Here is a 15666-nt window from a genome sequence, read left to right as displayed (position 1 = left end):
GCGGGCAAGGGAACGCTGGCAGGACCACAAGGGAGATGCTGCTCCACTTTCAACAGGGCTTGCTTTTCCCTCCTGCCTGACAGAGCACTGCAGACCCCACTGCTGCTGTGAGCTCCCCAAAAATGGACCCGCCCCTGGAAAAGAGGAAAGCGAGACAGAGGTAGGCCTTGCTCTTCTCTTGCAAAACAGACTCACCTGTGGGAAACTAAATAACTCACAAAAGTTAGTTTTAAGGCTCTCCTGCAGTTGGAGCTGCAGAAGTGCAGCCGCAGAGTTATAGATGTCTTTTCCCTGCAGAGAGAGATGCCAGGGTCAGGAAAGATGCTACAATCACAGAGTGATTGTTTGGTGCCTGTTTGGAGCTGGTCACAGAGGGGGCTGATGAACTCAAGGCTGCACTCTCTAGCAAAACACTTCAACTTAAGTGTCAAATAATAGGGATTTCCATTTGCTTTTTGTGTAATTAATGCTTCCCAGACCATTTTCCCTGTCCAGAGTTTGCTGTGAGGAGCTGATTTTGAACAATTATCATACACAGTTACATATGATTATACTACACACACACAGTGATTGATACAGGGAGACATTTCCTGCAGCTGGAATTGTTCTGAGAGGTACTGGATGCTGTTTGGGCTGGTACAGATGTGTCTCATGAGCACAGTGCACATGGGAGCTGCTCATCTTCGGTGCTGCAGTGGTGATCAGGGTGCTTACAGAACCCCAGCTCTTTGTCCTCTGCTGGAAGGAGAACCAGTGGCACCACATCCCATCTCCTGTGGGTTTCACCTGGTGGTGTGGGGTCTCTGGTAGTCTGAGGGCCTGCAGTTTTCCAAGGAATAAGTGAGTCTCTGGGCTCTGATCCATCCTGGTAGGCTGCATGTGCTTGCCTTGGGCTAGAGACCTCTGACAAGGGAAAAGCTCTGCTCCCAAAAGGCTGTGAGGGGAGATTTGGAGCAAGGGGATGTTTATCTGGTGCACCACAGGAGATGCAAAACCAGGAGTAAGTGCGAGGGACAGGAATGTGTGTGTCGGGAGCTCCCTGCAGCCTTGTCTCTTCCAGGGAGGTGGCCAGGGACTGCAGAGGTCCTGGGTGCAGGAACAGGAACTCCAGCTCTCCATGCTCTTTGGCACAGAACCAACCTTGCTCATTGTTTAAGGCAGGCTGGGAAGCCCCTCTACAAAGCCTGCATGTTTTGTGGGGTGCTGTAACCTGGAGGGGGAAAGGATGACAAGCTGCTGTCTTTGGCTGAAGGACAGAAGTGGTAACTGGAACTGTGCAGTCAGTGCTGGAACTCCCTTGCCTCCCACTCCAAGTGTGCAGGGCTAAAAGCCACATCCACCGTGGAGGTTTTCAGCTCCTTTTTGCCCCAAGCAGGGTTGGAGACAGCTGGTTCCTCCCTGATGCGAGTGCTGTTTCCTGGGAGAGCTGAGGCTGGAAAAGCAGGGCAGCCCTTCACACCTCACCTGCTGGAAGCCCAGTGGCCTGAGGGACCAGAGGTGCTGTGCTGCCCAGCTGCTCACCCCTAGCCCTGCTGTGCTGGTAGCCAGCTGTTTGGGGATTAAAGGAGCTATTTAAACAAAACAATAATAATAACACTGCAGGCAGGTTTGATTTATTGTGTAGGGACTCTGGTATTCAAATGAGCTGATGATAAATGGAAGTATTGGCTCATTAAATATTGCTTTGGAGTTTGCCCTCAGGAAGGCTATGGTTTCATAGTGTAGCAGTGATTTGAGATGGTCCAAATTCTTCTTTGGATGGGTTTTTTTTACCTTCCAAGGATTTCTCTGGGTTTAAAGCCACTTTCAGTTGTGATCTGTTAAAACCATTTCCAGCAAACTGTCACTGCCTGTCTTTGTCTCTTTATGACATATGAAAACCAGTTTTATTTTGTTTTCTACTGTTTAAAACCCAGGCTTGGGTGACACATTTGGAATATCTGCTCTTTGCTTCCTTTCCGCTGAGGAGCGTGGTGGGATGTCTGGAAGCCGTGAATTACGAAGGCGAGCTGTGCTACAGCCTGGCTTAATTTAAAAGTACAGCAGTTAGAAAAAACAAGGTGCCTCGCTCCCACTTCCTCCCTGGCATGTGAAGCAATTCATGTGAAGTATGCTGGATGAAAGCATGGATAAATCTGGATAAATCCCATCTCTGTCTCTGGTCCCATAGTGTAGGGCAGTGTTCCTGTCCCAGCTGGCCAGCCTCTGTCCCCCAAGGCATCGGAGCCATCTAGCAGCCAGCAAACTCCAGTATTGAACTCCCAACAAAAACAGGCAAAACAGGAGAGGGGTGAGGCCATCCCACTTGGACTCTCTGGAAGTCCATATGGATGGGTGCCTTTTCTCCTCTGTCCCAAGGGTTTAACTCCTGGTTGCCCCGGATCTTACATTTGCAGCTATAGGGTAAGATGCACCTACAGAGCACAGGCAAGCAGAGGCTTCAAATGGAGCAAGGCAGGAACTGAAATGAGAATCTCACTGTGGCATGGCATTAAATCCTGGATTTGCATTAGGCTGAGTGGAGAGTCAGGAACCTGCATCCCGAGATTAAAAACACCACGGAGCAGGGCGGGCGCCGCTAATTGTGGGTTTACAGGAGAAAGGCAGAAACACGCTGAAAAGTTGGCTCACAATAGCACTTGCTGCATCCTAATCTCCTGGTTCCTTTCTTGCCTTGCTAATAATAAGTAAGACTAATTTAATTTTCACAACATCCCAAATCTGTGGCTCCATGATTCAGAAACTTAATAAGATTCTCTAGCTGAGCCAAGAAAAGCTTAGTGGTTTTGAGCTTACTTTCTGTTGGGTTTCAGTTTCAGGACATTTGTGCAGTGTTGTTGTTTGTTTTGTTTGGGTTTTTTTTTAAAAACAAAACAAACTTGTATTCCATCAGGATTACTAGTGCCTCTCTTTAAATTATTGTATGTGTAAATTGGTTGTGCTGGAGCTGGGTAAAATTTTGAGAAAAAAAAGGCAAATCTTGGCAAAATGAAAATGAGTTGTTTTGATTTGCCACACTTTTTTTTTTTTTCCCTAGCTAGAAAATAAACAAACCTATTTTGTTTCACCCTTTTCTGAATAAAAGGCTCTGAGATTTTCCTCTTAGAAGCAACTTTTCATTTGGAATGATCTTTGGAGCTAACTTTTGTTAAGAGGGGCTGAAAAGTCAAAGCGAAACATTTGTTTCAGTCAACCCCAAATGAATTTTTTTTTCTTTTGAAACTTTTTTCAGGATTGCCAGCGAACCGAAAAATCAGTTTTTCACCCAGCTTTATATCCCATATCCTGATAGAAACTTCAGAGCCCCACCGTGACTGTTTATGCAGTGCAGCTGCCCCTAAGCCCTCTGTTTATATGTTGGTAAATTATTCTGCTGCCCGGGGTGGTGTGAGACACCAACCCAGGAGTGAGGGCCTGGGTTTCTCCCTTGGGTTAACAAGGAGGCAGCATTTTACAAAGTGTTTTTAGCTCTTCTTCTCCATGGCAGGTGCTGCCTTTGCTGGCCCAGGTAAAGATGCAGGACCTGTTTTGTGCTAAAGGCTGTGAGGAGCAGGCATTAGGAGCTGGGTTTAAAGCAGCAGAGTTGAGCTCGGCTTTGGGGCTAGCTGTACTTCAAAAAGAGGAGTGCAGTAATCAGGAAAAGAAAGCCCCTAATTTCAGGGTTAACCACAGTCAAACACCACATATTTTAAATGTGCTTTTCTTATGGTTACTCTGGGTGATAAATTATGTATTACACGAAGCTATTGGGTTGTTTAACTCTTTTTGTCAGGGCACATTCTCTCTTGTGTAGAGAATTATCTGCAGATGGCACAGGGTGTTCTGGAGCAACAGAGCCAGATTTGCCTGTTTCACTGAAGCTGGTAGAAAAAAGTTCAGATCAGTTGCTTTAGAACAGACACCATAACCAGAAATGGTTGGGCTCTGCTCGCCTGGTATGGATTGCAAGTCTGCTGAAGAGGAAGGAGCTGGGCCAAATGGGTTTGTTCCTGCTGTTTATCTTAAATCTTAATTTAGGTTTAAATCTCGATGGCTCTCACTTAAAGCATTGAAGCAGCACAAGAAAAGAGACTCTGTGTGTGAGTGTTCCTGAGGCTGCAGTTTTCCCTTGGTGCCAACTGTCCCAGGGAGCCCTTCCCAGCCAGCTGGGTGTGTTCTGGCACTCAGAGCTGGTGCCAAAGCCGGTTTTGCCTGGGCAGGGGTGCTGGGCAGGCTGGAACCACTGTGCCTGCTCTGGGCCCAGTGAGCACCAGCCAGGCTAGGATGTCCTGGAGAGGACTACTCTTTATTTTTAAATTACATCTTTTTCATCCTCACCTTTGGAGAGTGCTGACCCTGCCCCAGGTCAAGGCATGAAATGAAGTTAGTTGGAGTCACGTGGATTTGCTATGCCCCAGGAGCAGCCCATGGACTGTGGGAAGGTTGGTTTTCCTCCATCTCTTCTGAGGGATGCTTCAGTTTGGCAAGTCCCGAGCCCTTGGAGCCCTTCTTGTTCCCCAGTCTCATTCACCTCATCCCCTGCACCTCTGCTCCCCAGGGGGACCTGCCTGGGAGCAGCTGCTCGGTGGCTGAGCCGGGAGGAAGGTCATGTCAGGAGCACAGGGTGTGGGAGGGGAGGCAGGAACGGGAGTTTCTGGCAGGAGGGGGCAAGCTGGGACTTGCCACCTTTCCGAGCTCATCCCCAGGGCCACATCGAAGAGTCATCCCTCCTGCCCAGCACGTTTCTCTCCCTTTTTTGCCCCCACTCCTTTGCCTGGGATGACACAGTCCTGGGTTGTCCTTGCTTTTGTGTGGGGTGCTCCAGACTGGTTGAACCAACTTGTAGTGGATGATTCACTGGGCACATTTTGGCCCTTGCTTTGCTCTCGCAGTGCCTGGTTTTGGGGCCGTGCTGTGGCTGCTGTTCTGCATCACTGCCGTCCCCAGAACCCCTGCCACACACCAGGGGTGTACAAATCACCACTGTGCTCTAATTCTGGGTGTGCTAGTGATCCCTAACCCACTAAGTCAAGGCTTTTTAATAACCCAAATTGAGTGGCAGAGGTGATAGGGTGATTCAGTTGTTCTTTTTTTGGTTGCATCAGAGTTCTTTACTTGGGCTGGACAAAGGAAACCATCGAGAATTCAGTTTGTAGTGAGTAATAAGCTGTGAGACCGGTGAGGCCACATCGTGTTTGGGGAGTAATCTGTAGCACAAGAGGGATGGAGGGGGTGTTTTGAACTCTGCTTCGAAATTCTGCTCTGTTTGTTGCTGTGTGTCATCCAAACGGGGGTGGCCTTGCTGCCACCATTGCATCTGCCAGAGCTGCCTCTGAGAGGGCAAAAAGAGCAAACTGCAGCTCAGCTCTTCCCCGGCCCCCCTGCCCTATTTTTTCCCTGAATCCTTTTCCTTTCCAAGGTGGGAGCCGCCTGGCTCCCAGAGCAGCACAGTCCAGTTCTTCCTCCCCGGCTGCGAGTCAGAGTGCTCCGAGGTTCCTCAGCGGGAGGGGCTGCTCCGAGGAATGTGACGGTGACGCCGCTGGAGCACAGCCAGCTCGGGGCTGTGCCAATGGTGTCCCTGTGTCACAGTGGCCGAGGGCTGGAGACACAGCAGCTGCTGCGTGCAGACACCACATGGATCCAGAGGTAACCCTGAAAGGCTTTTCCCATCCTGGAGCTGAGCTGCTCCTCTCCTGACTCCCAATCCCCTCCTTGGATGAAAGCTCCACAGCTGGGACCAAGTCTGGTCTGCCTCTGGGCTGCACTGGCCAGCCCCTGTGTGGTTTTTGAGCATCCAATTGTACATATTTCCAATTGTACATATTTCCTCCTGGGGGATATGACCTGGGTCCAGACCCTGCTCTCGCTTTCATCCAGTGAAAGCCAAAATCTGGCAGCTCAGCTCACCAGACCTTGCACCAACCCTGGTGTAACCTAAAGCTGTGTCCCCACAGCCACCGTAGGGAGGCAGGATGTTCTGGTGCTTTAAAAATGGAGTTACATTCAGGACAGATGTTCTCCAAATTGAGAATAGCTGCTCCTCATCCCTGGAGTTGGAGCATTAACTCGAGGCTAGGGAAGACAGTGGCTGAGGTGACCCTCAGTCCCATTCAGGGTGGCAGAAGCAGCTTCTTTGCACTGCTGGCTGGAGCAAGAGGTGCAGGAGCAGAGGGCTGGGCTTTAAACTGGCCTGAAATGGAGCCCCCCCTTCCGTTCATGTCCCGAGCCAGCTGCCAGGCCTCACCTGAAAATGCTGCTACTAAACCAGTCAGGATTCAAAGCCCCCCTCATCCACAGCCCGTGGGTTTGTGGCCCCTCTGGATTTTCCCAGTGGGGTGTCCTACTTTCCCCCCCACATCCCTTAATTAAGGTTATACTAGGCAGATCTACTTCAACAAGTTTTCCCACCAAACAGCAGGCAGGGGAAGAAATGCAGACCTCTTCATGTGACAATGCTGAAGGATTTAGGTGGAAACCTTTGGTTGAACTAAGGTGCCACTTTGGCTGCCATGATATTAACCCCTGGCAGGCAGGAAAAAGTTGGTGGTAGGTGCCTTTTTCTGCCTTCAGGGCAGGAGGAAGGGGATTTTATCCCTCTGTGCCTCCCACCCCTGCAGACATCCCCCCAGGAAGGAACAAGCTGGCCAAACTAGCTCTGCCAAAGGGTAAAGCCAGGCAGTAAAGTCCCTTTGGAGCAGCCCAAATAATCCCTCCTCCATGCAAACTGTAAGGCAGCATGCAAGGAATGCAAGAGCGTTGTTACCCTACCTCAGTATTGTCTTCTAGCAAGCTTCCAGGGGTTTGAGGCTTTTTTTTTTTTCCTTTTTCCTCCCCCTCTCTAATAAATGCAGAGCTCAGCACAAGCACACAATCCATGTCATCCCTGCTCACACCAGGAAAGGAGCAGGTACTGAAGGCTGTAGGCCAAACTCTGTGAAGGAGAGAAAGCAAGGGGAGGAACAGGGTTCGTGGGAGGAAGCCCAGTGAACAGGGGGAAAAGGAGAGGAAACAGGAGAGGAAATAGTCCAGGGAGAGTAGCATGAGGTGAGGAAGGCAGGACCAAAAGAATAGAAGGAAATCCTTGCAGAAATGGGCTATTTGAAAGCTGTTCCTTCTGTGCCTTCCCCTGGCAGATGCTCTAGATCTGGAGATGTTTGGGGAGGAATCAGCTGGCTTTTGGGGACATGTTTGTTGGAAAAGGGAGAGGGAAGGAGGACTAAAAGGAAACCTCTCTGCCCCTGACCCCAGAGCACCTGACATACCTGGAGTGCCAGAGGATGAGATGTGTAAGTCAGTAGGTGTGCCCAGCCCACTGCCACACACGGAGCCCCTGTGGCTGCTGCACATGAGGCCTCATGGCTCCTTCCCCCTCCCTGGCCACCTTGTTCTTTGAAGGAGAAGGAAGGGTGGGAGGGAAAACCCATGATCTTGCTGGCCTGCTGCCAGTTGCTAAGGCAGTTTCTTCAAAAGGGAGGGGAGCTGAGGAAGGAGGGAGCTGCCTGGAGAGGAGGCAGATGATGTACACAGGGACCAGGCACAGAGAGGAGCCTGCAGCCACCAGTGATGGAGGCAAATGGGACCCGGGGCTGAGTGGGAGCAGGGGGGAAGGAGCCCAGAGGAGAGGGGTGAGGTGGAAAGGGGCAGGGGGAGCCAGGAGGAGCAGCTCTCCTAGCACAGCTCAGCCATGGAGCCAGCATCCCAGCAGAGCTGTCTCAGCTGATGGGTTCACTGTGGTTCACAGCAGCTCTACGAAGCGCTGCCTGTGACAGGAGGGGATTTCATTCTCCAATGATTTTTCCCTGCTGTGTTTCCTCTGGTGAGTACGAGATGTGTGTGGTCCAGGGAAGCTGGCTGTGCTGTGTGAGCAGGGCTTGCTCCTGTTGCCAGTGCTGGAGGAACATGTGTCCCACATGGATGTGCAGGTCGGAGGCAGGGACCTCCAGCTGCAGGTGAGGCCACCAGCAGCAGCGTGGTGCACAAGGGTGCCTTTTGCTGTCCCCTCCTTGTGTGCTGTGTTTGGGTGTCTTTCTGCCCACACAGCATATACTTGAGCAAAGCTGGTGGCTGCCTGGCCCCAGCTCCCTCATCTTCCAGTTCCTCGGGCCCCGAGAGGAGCTTAGTGTGGCTCTTACTTGCCATGGAGTTGCTGCCCTGACTCGTGGTGATATGGAGCAGCTGCAGAGCTGAATGCAGACCTGGGCCATTGCTGCTGGAAACGAGCCACTGCCCAGTGCTGTGGTGCCTCCTCAGCCTGGGAACCCCACTCCTGGGGCACAGTGGCACCACCTGAGGGAGGGAGGGACTGCCCTTCGGTCCCCAGGGTACCCCAGAGCCCTGTCATCTCGACAGACAAGGTACGTGCCTCACTCCTCCGGTGTGGTGTTGGCATGAGATACCTCGGACTTGAACTCATCCAGCCTGCGCCCAACTCCAGCCTGCTTCCCGCTTCCTTCTGCTCCCCGCTCAGCGGGCTCAGAGCAAGGGCTGCTTGTGCACAAATGCCTGGAGCTGCCCTCTGGTCGGGGCAGACACTGCAGGGAGATGCAGCTCCCCGCAGGGGTACCCCATCCTAAAAGCCCAGAGCAATGGTTTGTCCTCGCTGAGGTGGAAAGGTGGAGAGTTGGAGTGGGTGGGAAGCTGTTCACCTCAGGAGGGGGGAAAGCTGTGCTCTGTGCAAAGCCCGGTGTTCTGCGCTGGAGGCAGCAGCTCTCACTGACAAGGCACAACTGAGGAAAAAAGCTCTTGAAAAGTAGATGGCAACAAGACCGAGGCAGCTTCGGGAGTGCAACAGCGGCATCTCGGCCGGCCCTGCCTCGGGTCAGTGCACCTGCACCGGGCCATGTCCGTACGGGAGCTGATCCCGTCGGGGCCGCGGGGCCTGGGTGGGAGCCGAGCTCCCGGGGAAGGGTTCGCGCCGTAGCCTCGGCTGCGCTTCACCCCTGCGAGCGCAGCGCCTGCTGAGCAGACAGAAATTCAATCCCCAGGCCGGCTTTAATTCTCCCACTTCTCCTTTCTTTGCGCTTCTCGCGCCCGTGTCCCCGCAGCCATTTGTCCCCGGGCGGCAGCTGGTGCAGAGCCCGCGGGCGCTGCGCCGTAACACGAGCCCGCTCCCTGCGGCCGGGATGCTGCGTGCGGCACGTCGGGACGGGGACAACTTGCTGCTTCTCCCTCTGGCTCTTGGTTCGCTGGGAATCCAAAATGGAGCAGTCGTGCTCCTGTGGGTGTGGGAGGCCGGGCGAGGCGTGCGCGGGGGTGACTCATGTGCTGAGCATCGCAGCCGGGGCCAGCCCGGGGCGCTCCGGGGCTGACAGCACGGCCACAAAGGGCTCGAGCTAAAGGCAGGGCCGAGATGTCCCTCCTGGCTGGCCCTGAAAGCAAACACCAGGCACCTGGAGGAGTGGGGAGGGGAAGAGGGCACTGATAAATGAAACGGTGGGTTAAGGTATCAGGTGTTTCTTGCTGGGATTTAATGCCCCGAAGGACAGCGCATTCCGTCTATTAGAAGCAGGCAGGTCCCGCTCCAGGCCAGCCCGGCTGCTCCCTGGGAAGCCGCTCACAGCCGGCTCAGAGCTGCAGCTCCCTCAGAGCGGAGCCGAACATCCCTCGGCACACGCAGCCCAGGAACGGCCACCGCGGGCACCTCTCTGTGCTGGGGAGGACAAAAGCCTCACAGCAGGAACACGCCTCGCACAAGGCGAGGTTTCTCTTGTTCTGTCAGGTGGAGTGGGGTCAGACCGGGCTGTCCCTCCCCTGTCCCTTGCCACCTCCCGCGGGTGAACCACACCCCCTCCTGCAGCCCTCATGGGGCCGTTTTCCCCCGACTGCTCTCTTTCGTGGAGGGAAAGAACAAAGCCAGAATTTATTTTAATTGTTTATTGTATAATATAAAACTACAAAAGTAAGACTGCTCATTTCCATGTACATTTGTCCAATTGTTTTTTGATTACAGCCCATACCTACATATGAATACAGTAATCTGGTTTCAGATGTCTGTAATATTGCATAGAAAAGGCACAGCTCTAAGGTCTGTGGGAGGGGAAGGGGAAATACAGCCTTTTTTCTCTTTTTTTCTTTTTTTTTCTCTTTTTTTTTTTTTTTTTTTTGACAATAACAAGCCCTGTTCAAACAACCATGCACTGAACATGTCACACTATTTACACCTTTTCCAGAATCTTGGCCTTTGCAGGCACTAGTATGGAATACGTTAGATAGGAGTTGAGGTTGGGATTTTATCTGCAATTTGTGTTTTTAAAGAGGTTCCAGAACTTGCATTAGGCTTATTTTCAGAAAAAGAAAAAAGTGCTTAAAAAAGAACTAATTTATTTTAAAATGTTCAGTCTCATTAATTAATAGAATATTGAAAGCAACTTGCACAGAAGCAGGATACTGAAACCTGACTGGGAGAGGTTGGGTGTGGGGGCAGAAAAAAAAAGAACAAAACCAAAGAAAAAGAAACCCTGTAACAAGAACAAAAAGTTCAAAACATGCCAGAATTAATTAAACCATTTGTCAGACAGGACCCATTGCCATTCACTCAATTTAATGATAATAAAGTGTAAACTTTGGATTCAAAATTATCAGTTTTAAACAACCCAGGCTCTTGCCACACAGCATTGAGGAAAACCCGAATTACCTTGCACGAGGTCCGAGTTTCTCCCGCCAGTGATTGCTTCGGACGGTGCCTCGCTGTGTCGCTGTCCCAGCTGGCTGCAGGCGCTGCCCGATGGGTGCCCGGACAGACGGCGCTGCCACGCCGCTCTCTTCTGAGGGACGTTCCCCTTCCTTCGCTCCCAGGGCTGTGGGGTCCCGCCGGACTCCGGAGGGACTGTGGAGCCCAGGACTGGCTGCTCGGACACAGAGCCGGGGGCTTGGGCTGCACGGGGCAGCCGGGAGCTTGTGCCCAGCCCTAGCGCCGCGCAGGGACGTGGTGTCAGCTCTGGCACAGCTCCTGGGGCCACAGGGAACATCCTGCCCCCTTCTATGGGCATCCAGCCCCAGGGGTTTCTGCTGGGCCTCCCATGGGTGTTTAAAAACAAGGAAAAAAATAATCCTTTCTAAACCTTTCCCAGGCCAGCTTGATGGAGATGATTGCATTTGCTCCTGCCTTCGGTGGCAGATTCCAGTAGCGTGCCAAGGGAGGCCCCTCTCAAGAAGCCAGTGGGGATAGGAGCCTGATTAGGACTAATTTTGAACATAAACCTGTCCCTCCTCCATACCTTTTTTTGCATATTTCAAACAACCAGACCCATATTAGAAAAAGAGTGTAGGGAAAAAATAATCCTGTGATCCATGCATATCCTGACTGGAACTCAATTCATTCTTTCTGAATCTGGCTCCCATACCCTTTTTCATACAGATTTACATTCCTACAAGAGGATACATTCCTACCATACATTCTGTACATGTTACAATCCAGATGTTGTTAGCTTCACAATAAAATAAATATATTTACAGAAGAAAAAAAAAAAGAATAAATAATTTATGAAAAAAAATCACTTCAAATCCAAAGCTCTCTTATTCTGCTCCCATCTTGTCACTTCATTGCACGTTAATGTCAATCTCGATCCCTGGTGTAGGTCTCAGAGAAATTCCATGCATGGCTGCTGTTGGGACCACAGCACAGGCCCAGCTAGAGACAGTCAGTGACTGTGCAGGGGGAAAGCCACAGCTCAGCCCTTCTGACACCAGCCTTCCCAACCTTCTGCTGGGTCCCATAAGTCAAGTATGGTTTTGTCCTATGGGATTCCTGTCAGGATTCTGCCACAGGACATGCACTTCAGCACCAAGGAGCCACGGACACCACCCAAGTGGCAAAGTGGATTTAGAGCTTGGCTCCTGCTCTCTGGATACAAAAGCTTCAACTGACCCCACTTAACAGCACTGTTCTCTGAAAAGGGCACTGATGGGAGCTTTCGCCTAGCAGGTGGTATTTGTGTAATTACATAAGTAATCCCAAAAAACAGGCAGCTCCAGCGTCCTGCAAATCAGTTTTTGACCATGGTAAGGGGCAAGTGCCTACCACGTTCCCGTGTGAGCCTGGTGCTGTTACAGGTTTGTGCAGGATGTGTTCCCAGGTGCTCGAGGTGCAGGGTCAGGCAGGGCTGTGGGTTCTCCTGCAAGGGCCGAGGATTGCTGTGGAACAAGGGCTGGGCAGGAGCTGGAGCTGTCCCCCTCCTCCCCACCCTCCCTTTCCCTGGTCCCTAAAGCTACACTTGGTCAATGGTTTTCTGTTTGAAGCAATAACTTCCTTTCTCTTTAGTCTGTGTAATGACTGCAAATCCATCAGCATCCCAGTGCTTCACAGCTTGGGAAAAAGAGGAAAGCAAACCCACCCCCCTGGGCCAGTGCCCCCCTCCTCCTCCAGCCCTGTCTCTCCCCGGCAGATGAATTGGGAGCCAGAAGCGCCTTTCGCAGCTGTACATGATGCATTTCATTTCGATTAGGAGTTCCTTCATTGCAAAAATGTATTTGCTCTCATCCTGTGTCTGTGTGCATATCTATGTTACATCTATCTATATACTAATAAATATATATGGCCTGTTTTAAAGTGCCAATTTATAAAAAGCCGCCTCCTTAAAAGGCAGGCAAGACCCAATTTCATCCATGACAAGAAGGGAGCAGAACTGACTGAATATTGCCAAATGACATAAAACATAATTTAAAATTTCTTAAATAAATATAAAAGTTATTCCTAAAGAAGCCATAGGCATGTCAACAATATAGGTTGTAACCGGCACTTGACAACTAAAGTACCATTGGAAAACTAAAATGCCACAGCAACTTCAGCAATAGGCATGATACATTGCAAACATTTTTTTCTTTTTAAATTAAATGTACACCACAATGAACTTAGGAAAAAAAAAAAAGCTATTGGTGCAGTAAGAAGACTTCTCAGGTGTCACGGGGGAGGGGACCATGCATAGAAAGCTGTGTCTGTATACTCCTTGTAAAACGGGTCTATAAAGTGTAAAGCAGGTAACACAGTTGATACAAGAACCCAACTCTATACGAGATGCCAAGTGATGTCACACGACTGGCTCCAGTTTCGACAGCAATGGATATTAAAGCGAGTCCATCCAGTGCAGGTACGAGATGAGCTTCACTGCAGTAATACTGAAGTTGCCTTTTTCAGCACTTAGCACAGTGAGGTGGGAGAGGGAAGGAGAAATGCTCCAAGAAAGGGCGAGCGGACGCTCCCAGCCCCACTCTCTGCCCGCGCCCGTCAGTCAGGGAGGTGCCACGGGAGGCTCTCGGTGGGCTCTGGGCACAGTCGCTCCCCCTCACACCATTCCCAGGAGCTCCGGGTGAGGAGGTGCCTATCTCCGCCGGGTTAAGGCTCCACGTCAGGCGGGATGCGGGCCTGGGGACAGCACCCGGCCCTGGGGTGGGAGCTGCGGCCACGGCAGCGCTCAGGACCTCTGGGGGGGAAGTTCCACAACTGTTTCCTGCCAACTGCTTCACATACGTGTTGGAAAAGGACATGGCTCTAAGTTTCAGGAATCACAGTAGTGCGCAGTGGGTACAGCAGGGAGCAAACACTTGTGAAACTCCGACAGAAGCAGCTCCCAGCCCTTTCTTAAAGCACTTTTTTTTTTGTTTGCATTCAGGGAAACCGACTGCAGGCTTATTTGATCCAATTTTCTCTTTGCACCATACACATATAAAACATTACAACTCTGTATAAAAGTACAAGTGGTTCTTGTACATCTGAATTATGCAGGAACTATGTGAGCAAATCCTATCAAAATAGCTATTTTTTTGTGTGTATAAACAGCATTTGTTTTTAGAAAAAACAATATCATAAACTGCAGAATCTGTACAAAAATATAAAATAAATTTGGGCAGCAGTTTCTAAACAGCCATGTAAATGCAACACTTAAAGAGGAGCAGGTTAATGCCTCCAAAAGGCTGAATTGCTAAAGTCAACCTATACAGGGCTAAAATGGTATTGAGATTATCTAAATAATAAAATTTTTTACCTCTTGCAATAAAACTTATAGAAAAAATAGACAAGTATGCACATGCAATTTACAGCTTTCCCCAACATAATCCTTGTGCTTAGCTTTTACCTTTTTTTTTTTCCTTTTTTTTCTTTTTTTTTTTGTAATAACATAACATTGTCTACAATACATATTCTTTCCTATACCAGGATATTCGGTCTTCCTTGAGGAACCACTTTAAAAAAAATACATTAGAAGTGGTCATACATGGATGAAGGCACTCCAACTCTGCTCGAAGCAAAAACTAGTGTGATCCTTTTCTTTTCAAAAAAGGCAAGCAAGGATGCATGCACAGTGCTGTGAATCGGGGCTGGGAGGGACTATGGAAATACTACCAAGTGTATATACTGGTACTTAAAAAAAAAACAAAACAAAAAAAAAAAAACCAACAGAAAAAAAAGTTGCTATATTTTCTACTATTTTAAGACCCAACAAGCACCTCCATGATGTGATCCAGTTCTGTGAGATCCATTTTGAAAGGCTGATTTGGAGTTACTGGTTGACTGCTGTACGGAGCGAGAGTTTTTAGGAGCTCATCTGCTGAGACAGGAGCCATTTTTGAGGCAGCCCCCGTGGCAGACGTGCAGGGGTCAAAATCATACATGGACGTATCAATGTCAGCGAACAGAATGTCATCCAGGGTCAAGTCTGTGAGGAAACCTGTGGAAGCTGTTATCTCAAAGTTGCCAGGCAGGGGGTCCATGAGTTTGGATTCAGCCGTTCTGCTCTCCGGGAGGCCCTCGGGCTTGTGAATGTTGGACTCGCTGGGCTGGGCTTTAGAGTCGTCGGCTGCTGATTCGGCTGCTACTGCCTCTGCGGAGGTAGGTGCTGGACAAAGCTCCTCGATTTCGTCCAAGGCTGAGGAGAAGCTGTCCTTTACTGGTTGGAGAGCAGGAGGTGGTGGCTTCGTCGGACCATCGTGCTGGACAGCCGGGGAAGTGCAAAAAGTGTCGTCCTCGAGCAAAGAGGCTGGGGTGAGGCAGGACTCCAGGGGCATAGTGCTTACGAAGTCGGCGGGGAGCAGGGGCGGCGAGGCCAGGTGGCTGAACGCCGGCTGCGCCTCGCGGAAGTTGTCGCTGAGAGGGTCGGCAGGCTGCGAAGCGGCCACAAACATGGGCCTCAAGCTGCCTTCTTGTTTGAGTTCTTCCTGGATTCGCCTCAACATGTTGTTAATTAAAACTGTCTTTTGCAAGCTTGGCTCGGTTAATGGCCTGTGGTTATAAAGTTTCATAAGGGAAATGTTGAAGATAGTCTGACGCTGTAAGGTGTAAGACACCTTAGAGGGACCGTCAGTGGGAGACACCACTTTGCCTTCCAACCCATCTTCATGCTCGTCAAACTTCCGCTTTCCTCCTTTCCCCAACATATATCTGCAAGGGAAGAGAGGAGACTGATGAAGACAGTAAAGCAAGTGCACATCTGTCCCCATCAATAACTCGGTCTTGGCCCACAGCAGCGGGACGAGCAAGCAGCAGCCACCTTAATACAGGGCTCTGCTCCATCCATGTTTAGGCATGGCTGTGCTGGTAAATTCCAAGCAGGAATTCAAACAGCATCTATAATACTCAAGATCTTGCGTGCTTGGCAGCAGATTTCCTCTTCCTTACGTTAAGCAAACACCTGTCCATAGGTGCACAAGCCACAGGCACTGTACTGAACATTTCCTTACATTCCCTGACTGAGGCAG

At 50.4% G+C, this 15666-nt stretch overlaps 1 protein-coding gene across 3 annotated transcripts in view; it reads right to left on the bottom strand.

The window, feature by feature from the left end:
- Positions 1-9837: 9837 nt before the first annotated feature.
- Positions 9838-15666, bottom strand: part of SERTAD2 (SERTA domain containing 2) — a 78925-nt gene continuing 73096 nt past the window's right edge. For all 3 annotated transcript variants that reach the window (XM_069009081.1, XM_069009080.1, XM_069009079.1), the window contains exon 2: positions 9838-15349. In XM_069009081.1, coding sequence (XP_068865182.1) covers positions 14401-15345 — 945 coding nt within the window. In that variant the 5' untranslated portion in view covers positions 15346-15349 and the 3' untranslated portion in view covers positions 9838-14400. The remainder of the gene's footprint in view (positions 15350-15666) is intronic.

Source organism: Aphelocoma coerulescens, chromosome 3 (genome assembly GCF_041296385.1).
Source record: "Aphelocoma coerulescens isolate FSJ_1873_10779 chromosome 3, UR_Acoe_1.0, whole genome shotgun sequence".
NCBI classification, from domain to species: domain Eukaryota; kingdom Metazoa; phylum Chordata; class Aves; order Passeriformes; family Corvidae; genus Aphelocoma; species Aphelocoma coerulescens.
Note: the sequence above shows the minus strand (reverse complement) of the source record. Positions and strands in the feature narration are given on the sequence as shown.